The sequence below is a fragment of the mitochondrial genome of Oryx dammah, assembly GCF_014754425.2.
Source record: "Oryx dammah mitochondrion, complete genome".
NCBI classification, from domain to species: domain Eukaryota; kingdom Metazoa; phylum Chordata; class Mammalia; order Artiodactyla; family Bovidae; genus Oryx; species Oryx dammah.
This window is the reverse complement of record NC_016421.1, coordinates 1-16,756: the sequence shown is the minus strand read 5'-3', so window position 1 is coordinate 16,756 and position 16,756 is coordinate 1. Positions and strand designations below refer to the sequence as shown.

Here is a 16,756-nt window from a genome sequence, read left to right as displayed (position 1 = left end):
TGTGTGTTATAGGATGGCCCAGGTGCTTATATACTTACTTTGTTTGGAGTGCTAATTTAAGTATTAGGAATAGGATAAATTTAAATTAGTATCTTGGGGGGAGTGTGTTGAAAATGGGGTAGATATATAGGGGAAGGTTCAGGGGGAATATATTAATGCTTATGTCCTGTAACCATTGACTGTAATATCCATGCTTGATGACAGGCCATGTCTTGTTACCATTGACCGTAATGCTCGTGCCTACCATTATGGTGATGCTCAAGATGCAATTAAGTCCAGCTACAATATATGCTCCGGGTCGGGGCCTCAGACGGCCATAGCTGAGTCCAAGCATCCCCGAAAATTAAAAAATAACCAAATGTATGACAGCACAGTTATGTGTGAGCATGGGCTGATTTAGTCATTAGTCCATCGAGATGTCTTTATTTAAGGGGAAAGAGTGGGCGATTTTAGGTGAGATGGCCCTGAAGAAAGAACCAGATGTCTGATAAAGTTCATTTGTTAGCTACCCCCACAAGTAATGGGCCCGGAGCGAGAAGAGGGATCCCTGCCAAGCGGGTTGCTGGTTTCACGCGGCATGGTAGTTAAGCTCGTGATCTAGTGGAGGGGATACGCATGTTGACGAGGATAGATTTGACTTGAATGTGCCATGTACGATTAAACATGCTATGTATTATGTACGGTCAATAAGTGAATTGTACTGGCTTATATGCATGGGGATGGTAATTTAATGTACTATATACATATCATGTTTATGATACATTAATTTGTATGTACTGGCTTATATGCATGGGGACAATAGTTTAATGTACTATATACATATTATGTCCGTAGTACACCGGCCCGTGTGTACTAGTACAGCACGCATAAAGAAGTCATTTAATGTACTACATACATGTTATGTCTGTAGTACATTAGCATGTGTGTTGACTTGTATATATAAAATAGACCATTTAATGTGTTACATACAATGTTTGTGGTACACTAATGTACTCTGTACATTTTGTACGTGGGTGTTTAATATGCTACGCACATGTTGTGTCCGTAGTATGTTGGTCTGTCTATATTGGTTTATATGAGTAGGTCGTTTGATATATTGTATGTATGTCATGTCTATAGTGATTGCGTGTGTTGGTTCATGTACGGTAGAGTGGGTTATGTGGGTGTAATATATGTATGTAGTATTTGTTTATAGTGGTATTGTAGGGGTTTCCTGCGTGCAGGTGTGTGGGTTATGGGGTGGGAAATTTGTGTTGATTTTTTGGGGGTTTTAGGAAATTTAATACTGGGGAGGCTCTTAGTGTTTATGAAGATATATTGATAGCGCTCCAGGGAATAGTTTAAATAGAACTTCAGCTTTGGGTGTTGATAGTGGGGCTATAGCTTCTTCCTTGAGTCTTGGGGAGGTTGGTTGTTCTCCTTTTTTGGTTTACAAGACCAATGTATTTAATATACTACAAAGACTTGTCTTCATTTTAGAAGGTTATTTTCAATAGTACTGGCTACTGGTATAAGTACTAGGATAAGTAGGAAGTATGTGATAGATGCTAATTGTCCGATAATAATGTATGGGTGTTCAACTGGTTGTCCTCCGATTCATGTGAGTGTTAATAGGTCTGCTACTAAGATTCAGAAAATGCATTGGCTGATTGGTCGAAATATTATGCTTCGTTGCTTGGATGTGTGGAGTGCGGGTACGAGTACCAGGATTGGGATTGAGAGGACTAAGGCTAGAACTCCTCCTAGTTTGTTGGGGATTGATCGTAGAATTGCGTATGCAAATAGGAAATATCATTCAGGTTTGATGTGAGGGGGCGTGCTAAGTGGATTTGCTGGGGTATAATTGTCTGGGTCTCCAAGTAGGTCGGGTGTGAATAATACTAGTAGTATGAGGACTAGAATTAGTAGTAGGGCGCCTAAGATGTCTTTAATGGTATAGTAAGGGTGGAATGGGATTTTGTCTGTGTCTGAGGAGATTCCTGTAGGGTTGTTGGAGCCTGTTTCGTGGAGAAAGAGTAGATGGACTATGGCAAGGGCAGCGATAATAAAGGGGAGAATAAAGTGGAAGGCGAAAAATCGGGTAAGGGTTGCTTTGTCTACGGAGAATCCTCCTCAGATTCATTCGACCAGGTCTGTGCCGATATATGGGATTGCTGAGAGAAGGTTGGTGATGACTGTTGCTCCTCAGAATGATATTTGTCCCCATGGCAGGACATAGCCTATAAATGCTGTGGCTATTGTTGTAAATAGGAGGATTACTCCGACGTTTCATGTTTCTAGGAAGGTATATGACCCATAGTAGAGGCCTCGTCCTACGTGTATGAATAGGCAGATAAAAAATATTGATGCTCCGTTTGCGTGTATGTATCGGATGATTCAGCCATAATTGACGTCTCGGCAAATGTGGGCGACAGAGGAGAATGCTGTTGTTGTGTCGGATGTGTAGTGTATCGCTAGGAATAGGCCTGTTAAGATTTGCAGGATTAGGCAGATGCCTAGTAGGGAGCCAAAGTTTCATCATGATGAAATGTTTGATGGGGCTGGGAGGTCGATAAATGCGTTGTTTACAATTTTTATCAGTGGGTGAGTTTTTCGAATGTTAGTCATTAATGTTCTTGTAGTTGAATGACAACGATGGTTTTTCATATCATTAGTCGTGGTTAGATTCCACGTGAGAATAATGATAGTATATATTGTGTTTATTTTGAGTATCATTTTTGTGATTGGTTTTGTAGGGTTTTCTTCAAAGCCTTCACCTATTTACGGGGGGTTGGGGTTAATTGTGAGTGGTGGGGTTGGGTGTGGTATCGTGTTGAATTTTGGTGGGTCTTTTTTAGGTTTAATGGTTTTTTTAATTTATTTAGGGGGTATAATGGTGGTTTTTGGTTATACAACGGCTATGGCTACTGAGCAGTACCCTGAGGTTTGAGTTTCTAATAAGACTGTTTTAGGGGCGTTTGTCACTGGGTTATTGATGGAGTTTTTGATGGTTTATTATGTGTTAAAGGATGGGGAGATTGAAATTGTGTTTAAATTTAATGGGGTAGGAGATTGGGTTATTTATGATACTGGGGATTCCGGGTTTTTTAGTGAGGAGGCTATGGGGATTGCGGCTTTGTATAGTTATGGTACCTGATTGGTTATTGTGACTGGTTGATCCTTATTAATTGGTGTTGTAGTTATTATGGAGATTACTCGTGGAAATTAAGTAGGACTGTGCTGGTGAGGATAGTGATTAGAAAAGAAAGGAAATATAATTTGATTAGGCCTTTTTGGTTTGTGATTATGGTGGATATCTTTATTTGGGTAGATGAGATGGTTTTTGGTAGAATATTTTCTAGTCAGATTAGGTCTAGGAGGGATGATGCTGATTTTTGGCTTATTGTTAGGCTTATGTGGGGAGTTAGGCGGTGCATAATTGTGGGATAGTATCCTAGTAGGTTGGAGAATTTAAAGGTGTTTGATGGGTAGTTGAATTTTAGGTTATGGGTTATATTGCTGATCTCTAGTGCTAGGATGAAGCCCAAGATTGTGACTATTAGGGCTGTTAATTTTAGGTAGTGGGGTATAGTTATTTGGGGAATTGTTGTTGGGGGAATATTGTTGGAAATGATGAATCCTGCGAAGAGGCTTCCAATTAGTAGGCGTTTGATTGAGTTAATTAGGAAGGGGTTGTTTTCGTTGATATTAATAAGGGTTATGAACCGGGGCTGTCCTAGTAGAGCGAAGAAGATAATGCGTGTGCTATAGATGGCTGTGAAAGAGGTGGCGATTAGTGTTATTAAAAGGGCTCAGGCGTTGGTATACGACGTGTTGGCGGATTCAATGATTAAGTCTTTAGAATAAAATCCGGTAAGGAAAGGTATTCCTGTGAGTGCGAGGCTGCCAATAATAAGGGCTGTTGTGGTGAATGGTATTGCTTTAAATAGACCCCCTATTTTTCGGATGTCTTGTTCGTCATTCAGGCTGTGGATGATAGAGCCGGAGCATATAAATAGTATAGCTTTGAAGAAGGCGTGAGTGCAGATATGGAGAAATGCTAGGTAGGGTTGATTAATGCCGATTGTTACTATTATAAGGCCTAGTTGGCTGGATGTAGAAAAGGCAACGATTTTCTTAATGTCGTTTTGGGTAAGGGCGCATATTGCTGTGAATAATGTGGTGATAGCTCCTAGGCACAATATAATAGATTGAATGAGTTTGTTGTTTTCTGTTAGTGGGTAGAAGCGAATAAGCAGGAAAATACCTGCTACTACTATTGTGCTTGAGTGAAGTAATGCTGAGACAGGGGTTGGGCCTTCTATTGCGGAAGGTAGCCATGGGTGTAGACCGAATTGTGCAGATTTTCCTGTTGCAGCCAATACTAGGCCTATTAGGGGTAGGTTTGAGTTATTTGGTTCTAGTATAAAGATTTGTTGGAGGTCCCAAGTGTTGAGGTTGGTTAGGAATCATGCTATTGCTAGGATAAATCCAATATCGCCAATGCGGTTATATAGGATTGCTTGTAGGGCTGCTGTGTTTGCATCTGCTCGTCCGTACCATCATCCGATAAGTAGGAAAGATATAATTCCCACTCCTTCTCAGCCGATGAACAGTTGAAAGAGATTATTTGCGGTAACAAGGATGAGTATAGTGATTAGGAATAAGAGTAGATATTTGAAAAATTGGTTAATGTTGGGGTCTGAGTGTATATATCATATTGAGAATTCTAGGATGGATCATGTGACGAACAATGCTACTGGAACAAACATTATTGAGAAGTAATCTATTTTAAAACTGAGTGATAATTTAAGGGTTTGAATAGTTAATCAGTGTCAGTTTGAGATGATTATTTCTTGACCTGTGTGAATAAATATTATTGTAGGAATTATGCTGGTGATGAAGGCACATGAGACAGTTGTTTTTACGTAAAATGGATAATTAGGAGTTTTACGGGTGCTGGAGCTCGTTATTATGATGGGTACAGTTAGTAGGAGTAGGGTTATTAGTGCGAAGGAGGAGAATATGTTTATTACTTTTATTTGGAGTTGCACCAATTCTTTGGTTCCTAAGACCAATGGATAACTACTATCCTTTAAAAGTTTGAAAAAGCCATGTTGTTAGACATGGGGGCATAGAATTAGCAGTTCTTGCGTACTTTTTCGGTAAATAAGAAGATGATAGGCTTCTATTGTTAGATTCACAATCTAATGTTTTTTTTAAACTATATTCACAGTATAAGGGACCTAGGATAATTTTTGGGTTTAGGGATAGGAGTAACAGTGGTAGAATATGTAGTGATATGAGTGCATTTTCTCGTGTGAAGGAAGGTGAGATGCTGTTGATATGGTGGGTATGTTTGCCTCGTTGTGTAGTGATTAATATGTAGAGGGAGTATAGGGCAGTGATTACTATGTTGAGTCCTATTAAGATGATTGTGATGTTGGATCATGAGAAGGTTGATATTACTACGAATAATTCTCCAATTAGATTAATTGTTGGGGGTAAAGCCAGGTTGGTTAGGCTTGCTAGGAGTCATCAGGTTGCTATGAGTGGGAGAAGTGTTTGTAGGCCGCGAGCTAGAATTATTGTACGGCTATGAATTCGTTCATAGTTAGAATTTGCCAGGCAGAAAAGTATGGAGGATGTAAGACCATGGGCGATTATTAGGGCGGTAGCCCCTATGTAGCTTCAGGGTGTTTGGATGAGGATGGCTACAATTACTAGTGCTATGTGGCTGACGGAGGAGTATGCAATAAGTGACTTTAGATCCGTTTGGCGGAGACAGATCGAACTAGTCACGATTATGCCTCATAGGGATAGTATGATAAAGGGATATGCTATAAAGTCGGTTACAGGGTTTAAGATTAGTGTGATTCGTAGTATACCATATCCTCCTAGTTTTAGTAAAATTGCTGCGAGGACTATAGAGCCTGCAATGGGGGCTTCTACATGAGCTTTAGGTAGTCAAAGGTGAAGGCCATACAGTGGTATTTTTACTATGAAGGCTATTATGCACGCCAACCACATGAAAATATTGGACCAAGAGTTGGGTATTGGTTGGACTCAGTATTGGAGGATCAGGAAGTTTAGGGATCCTACTGTATTTTGAACATGTATTAATGCAACTAGCAGGGGTAGGGATCCCGTTAGTGTGTAGAACAGGAAGTAGAGGCCAGCGTTTAGACGTTCTGTTTGATTTCCTCATCGGGTAATAATGATGAGTGTTGGGACTAGTGTTGCTTCGAATAAAATATAAAAGAAGATTAGTTCTGCAGCAGTGAATGTTATGATTAGAAATAATTGTAACAGAATTAGTATGGAGATAAATAGTTTTTTTCGGGTTAGGTTTTCTTTTGATAGGTGATGCTGGCTAGCTATTAATATTAGAGGGAGAAGTCATATAGTTAGAATAAGTAGTGGTGTGGATAGAGAATCGGAGAAGAAGACTAATGAAAAATTGAGACTGTTATCGTTGAATTGATTTATAAGGAGTAGACTTGTGAGGCTGATTAACAGGCTGTGAAGTGTGGAGTTAATTCAGATTATATTGTTTTTTGATAGTCAGGTCAGGGGTATAAGTATTATCGTAGGGATGATATATTTTAGCATTGTAGTAGGTTAAGATTTTGTATGTAATCAGTGCCATATGTGTTTGATACCATTACTAGTAGGGACAGGCCTAGTGCTGCTTCGCATGCTGCAAATACTAGTAGGATGATAGGTATCATGCTGGCCAGGGTGAAGTGTGAGTTTAGGATTATTAGGGTGGCTATAATGAATAGTGGTAGTATCATTCCTTCTAGGCATAGGAGGGATGATATTAGCTGGGATCGATATATTAGTAGTCCTGTGACAGATACCGCGAACGCTATTATAATGTTTATATGTATGAGGGACATTTGCTAATTATGAGTTTAATCATAATCTAATGAGTCGAAATCATTTATTTTATTTTAAACTAAGTACCATATTCGGTTCATTCTAATCCTTCTTGGGTTCATTCGTAGGCCAGGCTTACAGCTAGTAGTAAAATTAGGAGGAGGGCCATGGTGAGTATCGTGTTTAGGTTAGTTGTCTGTGAGGCTCATGGTAACGGTAAGAGTAGTGCAATTTCTAAATCAAAAAGGAGGAATGTGATGGCTACTAGAAAAAATTTTATGGAGAAAGGGAGGCGGGCTGATCCTATAGGGTCAAATCCGCATTCGTATGGGCTTGTTTTTTCTGAGTATGCGTTTAACTGAGGGAGTCAGAATGCAATGGTGACAAGCAGTGTAGTTAGTGTGAGGTTGGTTAGAAGAGCTATTATTAGGTTTATTATTCTTTTTCAGATTATACCAAAACTAACTGATTGGAAGTCAGTTGTACTAATTAATACTAAAAATATGATCCTCATCAATAGATAGAGACATAGAGGAAGAGTCATACTACGTCTACGAAATGTCAGTATCAGGCAGCGGCTTCAAAACCAAAGTGGTGACTAGAGGTAAAGTGAAATTTTAGTTGGCGGAAAAAGCAGACAATTAAGAAAGTGGATCCGATAATAACATGGAGGCCGTGGAATCCTGTAGCTATGAAAATGGTTGAGCCGTAAACTCCGTCCGAGATAGTAAAAGGTGCTTCATAATATTCTGAGGCTTGCAGGAGTGTAAAGTATACGCCTAGGGCAATGGTGATAAATAGGGCCTGTAATATGTGATTGCGGTTTCCTTCTATGAGGCTATGGTGGGCCCAGGTGATCGAAACTCCTGAGGCTAGGAGGACGGAAGTGTTGAGTAATGGGACTTCTAGGGGATTAAGTGGGTGGATGCCTGTTGGGGGTCAGCAGCCGCCTAGTTCAGGTGTGGGGGCAAGGCTTGAGTGGTAGAATGCTCAGAAGAATCCGGTAAAGAATAAGACTTCTGAGATAATAAAGAGAATTATTCCGTAGCGAAGACCTTTTTGGACGGTTGGGGTATGGTGGCCTTGGAATGTACTCTCTTGGATAACATCTCGTCATCATTGATATATTGTTAGTATATTTGTTGTTAGGCCGAGCATTAATAGGGTTGTTGAGTTGAAGTGAAATCATATAATTAAGCCAGATGTTATTAAGAGGGCGGATAGTGCTCCTGTGAGGGGTCAGGAGCTTGGGTTTACTATGTGGTAAGCATGGGTTTGGTGTGTCATTACGTGTTATCGTGCAAGTATAGGCTGACTAAGAGGGTAAATACGTAGGCTTGAATTATAGCTACTGCGAACTCGAGAATTGTTAGTAGAATCAGGACAATAAATGTAATAAAGGCAGTTGTGGTGCTAATGCTTATTAGTGCTAGGGTGGCTCCTCCGATTAAATGAATTAATAGGTGTCCTGCTGTGATATTGGCTGTTAGTCGTACAGCAAGGGCTATTGGTTGAATAAAAAGGCTAATAGTCTCGGTAATTACTAGCATTGGAATTAGTGGGGTTGGTGTACCTTGTGGTAAGAAATGGGCAAGTGATGCTTTAGTTTTGTTACGGAAGCCTGTAATAACAGCTCCTGCTCATAGAGGGATAGCCATGCCTAAATTTATTGACAGTTGTGTGGTTGGTGTAAATGAGTGGGGTAGTAGGCCTAGTAAGTTTGTTGATCCAATGAATAGAATCAGGGATATTAGTATTAGCGTTCATGTTTGTCCTTTGGCATTGTGAATACTTATTATTTGTTTTGATACAAGTTGGAGTATTCATTGTTGGAGAGAGATGAGGCGGTTGTTGATTAGTCGGTTTGATGTAGGAGACAGTAAGCTAGGGAATAAGACGATTAGGGTAACAAGGGGAAGGCCTAGAATTATAGGGGTAATGAAAGAGGCAAATAGATTTTCGTTCATTTTGTTTCTCAAGGAGTGTTTTGTTTTGGGGTTCCTATTGATGCTAATTCTGGGTTGTAGTAGAAGTTATGTTTTGCAATTTTTATCTGGAAAATAATGAAGAGGACTAGAAATATTGATAGGATTATTGTGAGTCATGTTGATGTATCTAGTTGTGGCATGTCGTCAAGGAGAGTTAATATGCTCTCAATCTTTAACTTAAAAGGTTAACGCTGACATAGCTTCTTGGCGATATTATAGTATTGATGCAGATCACTTTTCAAAATATTTTAGTGGGACTAGTTCGAGGACAATTGGTATAAAACTGTGATTTGACCCGCAGATTTCTGAACATTGGCCATAGTACAGTCCTGGTCGGGTTGATATAAGAGTTGTTTGGTTTAGACGGCCTGGAATTGCGTCTGTTTTTAGTCCTAAGGAGGGCACTGCTCATGAGTGCAATACGTCTTCGGAAGAAATTAGTATTCGAATTGTCATTTCCATGGGTAATACGACTCGATTGTCTACTTCCAGTAGTCGTAGTTCTCCTGGTTTTAATTCTGATGTTGGAATTATGTAGGAATCAAAGCTTAGGTCTTCGTAATCTGTATATTCGTAGCTTCAGTATCATTGATGTCCTATGGTCTTTACTGTGAGAGATGGATTGTTGATTTCGTCTATTATATATAAAATTCGTAAAGATGGGAGGGCAATTATGATTAAAATGATGGCTGGTAAAATGGTTCAGATTGTTTCTACTTCTTGTGCATCTATAGTACTGGTATGGGTCAACTTTGTTGTCAGTATCAGGGAAATAATATAAAGTACTAACGAACTAATTAAAAAGACGATTATCAGTGTATGGTCGTGGAAATGTAATAATTCTTCTATAATGGGTGATGTTGCGTCTTGAAATCCTAGTTGTATGGGGTATGCCATATGAGATGTACGGGATTTTCACCTGTAATTTAATCTTGACAAGATTATGTAATGTTTTACTAACACCTCATTAATTGAGAAAGACATAGTGGCTATGGTGTTGGCTTGAAACCAATTACAGGGGGTTCGATTCCTTCCTTTCTTATTTTAGGTTTACATATGCGGGTTCTTCAAATGTGTGGTATGGTGGAGGACATCCGTTTAGTCACTCTAGGTTAGTTGTGGTCAGGTCTACGGTCGAGACTTCCCGTTTGGATGCAAATGCCTCTCAGATAATGAAAACTATTAGTATTACTGCTGTTAGTGAAATAAATGAGCCTATAGATGGGATAGTATTTCACATCGTGTATGCGTCTGGGTAATCAGAGTATCGTCGTGGCATGCCAGACAGGCCTAAGAAGTGTTGTGGGAAGAATGTTATGTTCACGCCTACAAACATAATTGCGAAATGGATTTTGGCTCATGTTATGTTTAAGGTATAGCCTGAGAATAGTGGAAATCAATGTACAAATCCTCCTATGATAGCGAATACAGCTCCTATTGATAACACATAGTGAAAATGTGCGACTACATAATATGTATCGTGAAGAACGATGTCAAGAGAAGAGTTGGCTAGGACAATTCCGGTTAGGCCTCCAACTGTGAAGAGGAAAATGAAGCCTAAGGCCCATATTATAGCGGGAGATCATTTGATATTACCTCCATGGAGTGTCGCTAGTCAGCTAAAGACTTTTACTCCGGTTGGGATGGCAATAATTATGGTAGCTGATGTGAAGTAAGCTCGTGTGTCGACGTCTATTCCAACTGTGAATATATGATGAGCTCATACGATGAACCCCAAGAATCCGATTGATATTATAGCTCACACTATTCCCATATACCCAAATGGTTCTTTTTTTCCTGAGTAATAGGTTACGATGTGAGAAATCATTCCGAATCCGGGTAGAATAAGGATATATACTTCAGGGTGGCCAAAAAATCAGAATAGATGTTGGTATAGGATAGGGTCTCCCCCTCCTGCCGGGTCAAAGAAGGTTGTATTTAGGTTTCGATCTGTTAATAGTATTGTAATGCCGGCTGCTAATACAGGGAGTGAAAGGAGAAGTAAGATAGCAGTAATTAGTACAGATCATACAAACAAGGGAGTTTGATATTGTGTTATTGCAGGGGGTTTTATGTTAATGATTGTTGTGATAAAATTAATGGCTCCTAGAATTGAGGAAACACCTGCTAAGTGTAAAGAGAAAATGGTGAGATCCACTGAGGCTCCTGCATGGGCTAGATTGCCCGCTAGAGGGGGATACACGGTCCAACCTGTTCCAGCTCCAGCTTCAACTATAGAAGATGCCAGGAGTAGTAGAAAAGAAGGAGGAAGCAGTCAAAAGCTTATATTGTTTATTCGAGGGAATGCTATGTCGGGGGCTCCAATTATTAGGGGGACCAGTCAGTTGCCAAATCCTCCAATCATAATAGGCATTACTATAAAGAAGATTATTACGAATGCATGTGCGGTTACGACTACGTTGTAGATTTGATCATCTCCAAGTAAAGTCCCAGGTTGGCCTAATTCAGCGCGAATTAGTAAGCTCAGGGCAGTTCCCACTATGCCAGCTCAAGCACCGAATAGAAGGTATAAGGTACCGATATCTTTATGGTTAGTTGAAAATAATCAGCGGTTAATGAACATAGGTAAAATGGCTGAGTGAAGCATTAGACTGTAAATCTAAGGACAGGGGTTTAATTCCTCTTTTTACCAAGCTCCGTGGTGAATTAACATATTGAATTGCAAATTCAAAGAAGCAGCTTCAATTCTGCCGGGGCTTCTCCTGCCTTTTTTTTTTTTTCCCTTGAGAAGAAGAGTGAAGCCAGTTGATTAGGGTATTTAGCTGTTAACTAAAATTTCGTGAGGATAGAGCCCACCAATCTAGTGAGGATTTAGCTTAATTAAAGTGGTTAATTTGAGTTCAATTGATGTAAAGATGTAGTCTTACAATCCTTACCAGGAATTAAGTAAATTATACTTGCTTAGGGCTTTGAAGACTCTTGGTCTGTTTAACCTAAATTCCTATTCTAGGATTGATAGGATTGGTGTAAGTGGTAATAGTTTAGTGGATAGTACTCCTGTTGTTGGTAGGAGGGTTATTTGTTTTATGGTGGAGAATTGTCATTTTATTTTTATGTTGTTTGTGGAGGGAAATATTGTAAGTGTGGTGGAGTATGTAAGTCGTATATAGAAGTATAGGCTTAATAGTGCTGTAATTGCTATGAGGGTGGGTAGAATACTGTTGTCGTTTTTTGTTATTTCTTGGATGATTACTCATTTTGGTATAAATCCTGACAGTGGGGGGAGTCCTCCCGTTGATAGGAGGGTGCCGGGAACTAGGGCTGTGATCATAGGCGCTTTGGTCCGTGGATGTGACAGTGATCGAGTAGCTGTGGCTGAGTGGGCTATGAATAGTGTAGACATGGGGGAGGTTTTAATGACGCAGGTGACTGGGTTTAGTGGTATCGTGGTGGGGTTGGGTCGCAGGGCCGCTGTTATGCAGCCTATGCGGGCGATTGATGAGTAGGCTATGATTTTTTGTAGTTGGGTTTGGTTTAGTCCCCCTCAGCCCCCGATTATAATTGACAGGATTGATAGGCTTAGGATTAAATTTAGGTTAATGGGTGGAGAGATCTGATAGAGTACTGATACAGGTGCTGGTTTTTGTCATGTAAGTAAGATTAGGCCTGAGGACAGAGAGATACCTTGGGTTCCTTCTGGGACTCAGAAGTGGAATGGAGCTATTCCTAGTTTTATGGTAAGGGCTGCTGTTACAAGTATAGAGGCCGTTGGATTAAATAATTTTATTACAGTTCATTGGCCTGAGAATATTAAGTTGATGATGACAGCTATTATTAATAGTATTGAGGCTGTTGATTGAGTTAGGAAATAGTTGGTTGATGCTTCTGTGGCTCGTGGGTTATATTTTTTTATTATAATGGGAATGATAGCGAGTATATTTATTTCGAATCCGATTCAGATAAGTAGTCAATGTGAGCTAATTATAACGATAATGGTTCCAAATATAATGGTTGTTAAAATAATAGTAAAGATGATTGGGTTTATTAGTACGGGAAGGATATAAACCAACATTTTCGGGGTATGGGCCCGATAGCTTAATTAGCTGACCTTACTGTTAGAATTTGGTGTAATTGGGAGCACAAAGAGTTTTGGGTTCTTAGGAGTAGGTTCGATTCCTATAGTTCTAGAAATAAGAGGGCTTAAACCTCTATTATTTACTCTATCAAAGTAACTCTTTTATCAGACATATTTCTTATGTTTGTGGGGGGATGCTTGATAGGAGAATGGGTATGGATACATGTCATATACATAGGGCCAGTGTTAGGGGCAGGAAATTTTTTCATAGTAAGTGTATTAGTTGGTCGTAACGGAATCGTGGGTAGGATGCTCGAATTCATAGGAAAGTGATTGTGAGTAGTAATGATTTAATGGTAAAGTTGATTGTGTAAAGTTCTGGTATGTATGGGTTATGAAATGCTCCTAGGAATAGGGTTGTTGTGAAGATGTTTATTATAATAATGTTGGCGTATTCTGCTATGAAAAATAGGGCGAATGGTCCTGCTGCGTATTCTACGTTAAAACCCGAGACTAGTTCTGATTCTCCTTCGGTGAGGTCAAATGGTGCTCGGTTTGTTTCTGCTAGTGTTGAGATAAATCATATTATTGCTAAGGGTCATGCTGGGAAGATTAGTCATGTTTGTTCTTGAGTAATAATTAATGTGGAAAGGGTGAAGGATCCGTTTATTAGCAGTACTGATAATAGGATGATTGCTAGCGTTACTTCATATGAGATTGTTTGTGCTACTGCTCGTAGAGCCCCAATGAGGGCATATTTTGAGTTGGAAGCTCAGCCTGATCAGAGGATTGAGTATACGGCTAGGCTTGATATAGCTAATATAAAGAGGACCCCTAAGTTTATGTTGATGAGTGGATAGGGCATAGGTAGGGGAATTCATATGGTTAGGGCTAGACTTAGGGCTAGAATGGGTGCTAGGATAAATATTGAGATTGAGGATGTAGCAGGTCGTAAAGGTTCTTTAATGAAAAGTTTAATTGCATCTGCGATGGGTTGAAGTAGGCCGTATGGGCCTACAACATTTGGGCCTTTTCGAAATTGTATGTAGCCTAGGATTTTTCGTTCGACTAATGTTAGGAAGGCTACGGCTAGGAGAATAGGGATAATTAGTATAAGGATATTAACTATGAACATTTGTTAAGGAGAGGATTTGAATCTCTGAATATAAAGGTTTAAGTTTTACGCAATTACCGGGCTCTGCCACCTTAACTGGGCCCTTCTCTAGGGCAGGGTTTGTTTGTGAGGTTAATTGAGACGAGGTCATTAATTGGTTTGAGGCGCTTTGTTAAAGTTGGCCTCATTTCTCTTGTCCTTTCGTACTGGGAGAAATACATAACAGATAGAAACCGACCTGGATTGCTCCGGTCTGAACTCAGATCACGTAGGACTTTAATCGTTGAACAAACGAACCTTTGATAGCGGTTGCACCATCGGGATGTCCTGATCCAACATCGAGGTCGTAAACCCTATTGTCGATATGGACTCTTGAATAGGATTGCGCTGTTATCCCTAGGGTAACTTATTCCGTTGATCAAATGTTTGGATCAATAAGCGATAATTTGGTTTGACCTGTAGGTCTAGTCTTTAAAATCGCTCGGGGGATTTTTTATTCCCCGAGGTCACCCCAACCAAAACTGCTAATTCATAAAGAGTGCTGTTATCTCTTGGTGATTAAGTTTGTTTTCTTTGAGTTAGCTAGTTAAAGCTCCATAGGGTCTTCTCGTCTTGTTGGTTCATCCCCGCCTCTTCACGGGGAGGTCAATTTCACTGATTGGAAGTAAGAGACAGTAAAACCCTCGTGTGGCCGTTCATACAAGTCCTTATTTAGAGAACAAATGATTATGCTACCTTTGCACGGTCAGGATACCGCGGCCGTTTAACATTTGTCACTGGGCAGGCAGTGCCTCCAATACTAGAAATGCTGGAGGTGATGTTTTTGGTAAACAGGCGGGGTTTGTGTTTGCCGAGTTCCTTTTACTTCTTTAAATCTTTCCTGAGTGCACTCCTGTGTTGGGTTAACAGTATAGTTAATAAGTTATTTATTGTTAGATTATATTTATTTACTGTTAACAATCAGTCTATTATCAGGTACTGATTTAAACTTGTGCGAGGAGAAAATATTTCTTGTTACTCATATTAACATTATTGCTTCTATTTTATCATAGAGTAGTCCAGTATTGGGGCTAGGAGTTAGTCGTTTGCTGTTGGAATTAATATGGTTATTATTGTTGAGCTTTAACGCTTTCTTAATTGATGGCTGCTTTTAGGCCTACTATGGTGTTGTTAAGTTTTACTCTCTAGTGAAGGTTGTATCCGTTTCTAAAAGGCTGTACCTTTTTAGACTAACTTTTAAAAATACAGTAGGATTTATTTACATTTTTGGTATTTTTAAAGCTGAACTAAGATTCATTTTCTGGACAACCAGCTATCACCAGGCTCGTTAGGCATGTCACCTCTACTTATAGATCTTCTCACTATTTTGCCACATAGATGAGTTGGTTCTAATAAACTGTCCATAAGTAGCTCGTCTGGTTTCGGGTTACTTAGCTAAAATTCGTTTTGTTAAGTCTTCTGCTCGTTAACTCATTATGCAAAAGGTACAAGGGTTAATCTTTGCTTTTTTATACTTTGACTTTTTTCTTTCATCGTTCCCTTACGGTACTATCTCTATAGCGCCATGTTTAGAATTTCTATCTCCTATACTTTAAATTAGGGTAAATGTTTTATTTTATTTTGTTTTAGTTGTTAAATTGGAAAATGGGGGTTTGGGCTAGATGTGGTTCAAAACATTCATAATATGTGAAATCTTCTAGGTGTAAACTAGATGCTTTGTTTAAGCTATGTTTTGATTTATCCAAGCACACTTTCCAGTATGCTTACCTTGTTACGACTTATCTCCTCTTATATGGCTGGTGCGTGTAATAGGTTTAAGCGCACCATAAGTTACTTGAGGAGGGTGACGGGCGGTGTGTGCGTGCTTCATGGCCTGATTCAGCTAAGCACTCTATTCTTAGCTTACTACTAAATCCTCCTTTGGTTATTAGTTTCATAATAACTTTCGTATGGGTTTTCTTGAAGTAGAAAATGTAGCCCATTTCTTTCCATTCCATAGGTTACACCTTGACCTAACGTTTTTATGTGTAATGATTATGCTTACTTTTGTTCCTTTTTAGGGTTTGCTGAAGATGGCGGTATATAGACTGTATTAGCAAGGATTGGTGGGGTTTATCGGGGTTTATCGATTATAGAACAGGCTCCTCTAGAAGGGTATAAAGCACCGCCAAGTCCTTTGAGTTTTGGGCCGTTGCCGGTAGTACTCTGGCGAATAATTTTGTTTTATAATTATTTATGTTTAGGGCTAAGCATAGTGGGGTATCTAATCCCAGTTTGGGTCTTAGCTATAGTGTGTCAGCTGTTGTAGAGTTACTTTCGTCGTTTATTTTTTATTGTAATTATGACTTTTTACAGTTTAATAAAAACTTAACTCTATTTGGTGTAGCGCTTTAACACGTTTTACGCCGTATTCCTGTTAGCTTGGGTTAATCGTATGACCGCGGTGGCTGGCACGAGATTTACCAACCCTAATCAATATGGCTTAGTCAAACTTTCGTTCATGGCTTAATTTTTGTCACTGCTGTCTCCCGTGGGGGTGTGGTTAAGCAAGGCGTCATGAGCTACGAATAGTGTGCTTGATACCCGCTCCCATGGTCCGGTTGACTTAGAGGGCATTCTCACCGGGGCGTAGATGCTTGCATGTGTAAGTCTATTGAAAGTTAACGGGAAGGCTGGGACCAAACCTATGTGTTTATGGAGCTAGTACACTCATCTAAGCATTTTCAGTGCCTTGCTTTGGTTTTAAGCTACATGAAC

At 39.6% G+C, this 16,756-nt stretch overlaps 13 protein-coding genes across 13 annotated transcripts, besides 26 other annotated features; 1 reads left to right on the top strand and 12 right to left on the bottom strand. All coding sequences in view use genetic code 2, as the record gives it.

Annotated features, from left to right (window-relative positions):
• Positions 1–1,329: a D loop.
• Positions 1,330–1,395, top strand: a tRNA (tRNA-Pro).
• Positions 1,395–1,464, bottom strand: a tRNA (tRNA-Thr).
• Positions 1,465–1,467: 3 nt separating this feature from the next.
• CYTB (cytochrome b) lies at positions 1,468–2,607 on the bottom strand. The gene has a single exon. The coding sequence runs from the start codon at positions 2,605–2,607 to the stop codon at positions 1,468–1,470; it is 1,140 nt and encodes a 379-aa protein (YP_004935422.1).
• Positions 2,608–2,611: 4 nt separating this feature from the next.
• Positions 2,612–2,680, top strand: a tRNA (tRNA-Glu).
• On the top strand, positions 2,681–3,208 carry ND6 (NADH dehydrogenase subunit 6). Its single transcript has one exon. The coding sequence runs from the start codon at positions 2,681–2,683 to the stop codon at positions 3,206–3,208; it is 528 nt and encodes a 175-aa protein (YP_004935421.1).
• ND5 (NADH dehydrogenase subunit 5) lies at positions 3,192–5,012 on the bottom strand. The gene has a single exon. It carries the CDS (start codon positions 5,010–5,012, stop codon positions 3,192–3,194), a length of 1,821 nt encoding a protein of 606 aa, YP_004935420.1.
• Positions 5,013–5,082, bottom strand: a tRNA (tRNA-Leu).
• A 1-nt stretch (position 5,083) lies between these two features.
• Positions 5,084–5,143, bottom strand: a tRNA (tRNA-Ser).
• Positions 5,144–5,213, bottom strand: a tRNA (tRNA-His).
• ND4 (NADH dehydrogenase subunit 4) lies at positions 5,214–6,591 on the bottom strand. The gene has a single exon. A coding segment is annotated over exon 1 (1,378 nt).
• Positions 6,585–6,881, bottom strand: ND4L (NADH dehydrogenase subunit 4L). Its single transcript has one exon. It carries the CDS (start codon positions 6,879–6,881, stop codon positions 6,585–6,587), a length of 297 nt encoding a protein of 98 aa, YP_004935418.1.
• Positions 6,882–6,950, bottom strand: a tRNA (tRNA-Arg).
• A 1-nt stretch (position 6,951) lies between these two features.
• ND3 (NADH dehydrogenase subunit 3) lies at positions 6,952–7,297 on the bottom strand. The gene has a single exon. A coding segment is annotated over exon 1 (346 nt).
• Positions 7,298–7,366, bottom strand: a tRNA (tRNA-Gly).
• Positions 7,365–8,148, bottom strand: COX3 (cytochrome c oxidase subunit III). The gene has a single exon. A coding segment is annotated over exon 1 (784 nt).
• Positions 8,148–8,828, bottom strand: ATP6 (ATP synthase F0 subunit 6). Its single transcript has one exon. The coding sequence runs from the start codon at positions 8,826–8,828 to the stop codon at positions 8,148–8,150; it is 681 nt and encodes a 226-aa protein (YP_004935415.1).
• On the bottom strand, positions 8,789–8,989 carry ATP8 (ATP synthase F0 subunit 8). Its single transcript has one exon. The coding sequence runs from the start codon at positions 8,987–8,989 to the stop codon at positions 8,789–8,791; it is 201 nt and encodes a 66-aa protein (YP_004935414.1).
• Position 8,990: 1 nt separating this feature from the next.
• Positions 8,991–9,059, bottom strand: a tRNA (tRNA-Lys).
• A 3-nt stretch (positions 9,060–9,062) lies between these two features.
• Positions 9,063–9,746, bottom strand: COX2 (cytochrome c oxidase subunit II). Its single transcript has one exon. It carries the CDS (start codon positions 9,744–9,746, stop codon positions 9,063–9,065), a length of 684 nt encoding a protein of 227 aa, YP_004935413.1.
• A 1-nt stretch (position 9,747) lies between these two features.
• Positions 9,748–9,815, bottom strand: a tRNA (tRNA-Asp).
• A 5-nt stretch (positions 9,816–9,820) lies between these two features.
• Positions 9,821–9,891, top strand: a tRNA (tRNA-Ser).
• On the bottom strand, positions 9,889–11,433 carry COX1 (cytochrome c oxidase subunit I). Its single transcript has one exon. The coding sequence runs from the start codon at positions 11,431–11,433 to the stop codon at positions 9,889–9,891; it is 1,545 nt and encodes a 514-aa protein (YP_004935412.1).
• A 1-nt stretch (position 11,434) lies between these two features.
• Positions 11,435–11,502, top strand: a tRNA (tRNA-Tyr).
• Positions 11,503–11,569, top strand: a tRNA (tRNA-Cys).
• Positions 11,570–11,601: an origin of replication.
• Positions 11,602–11,674, top strand: a tRNA (tRNA-Asn).
• Position 11,675: 1 nt separating this feature from the next.
• Positions 11,676–11,745, top strand: a tRNA (tRNA-Ala).
• A 1-nt stretch (position 11,746) lies between these two features.
• Positions 11,747–11,813, bottom strand: a tRNA (tRNA-Trp).
• Positions 11,814–12,855, bottom strand: ND2 (NADH dehydrogenase subunit 2). Its single transcript has one exon. A coding segment is annotated over exon 1 (1,042 nt).
• Positions 12,856–12,924, bottom strand: a tRNA (tRNA-Met).
• Positions 12,925–12,926: 2 nt separating this feature from the next.
• Positions 12,927–12,998, top strand: a tRNA (tRNA-Gln).
• Positions 12,996–13,064, bottom strand: a tRNA (tRNA-Ile).
• ND1 (NADH dehydrogenase subunit 1) lies at positions 13,065–14,020 on the bottom strand. The gene has a single exon. A coding segment is annotated over exon 1 (956 nt).
• Position 14,021: 1 nt separating this feature from the next.
• Positions 14,022–14,096, bottom strand: a tRNA (tRNA-Leu).
• Positions 14,097–15,667, bottom strand: an rRNA (l-rRNA).
• Positions 15,668–15,734, bottom strand: a tRNA (tRNA-Val).
• Positions 15,735–16,688, bottom strand: an rRNA (s-rRNA).
• Positions 16,689–16,756, bottom strand: a tRNA (tRNA-Phe).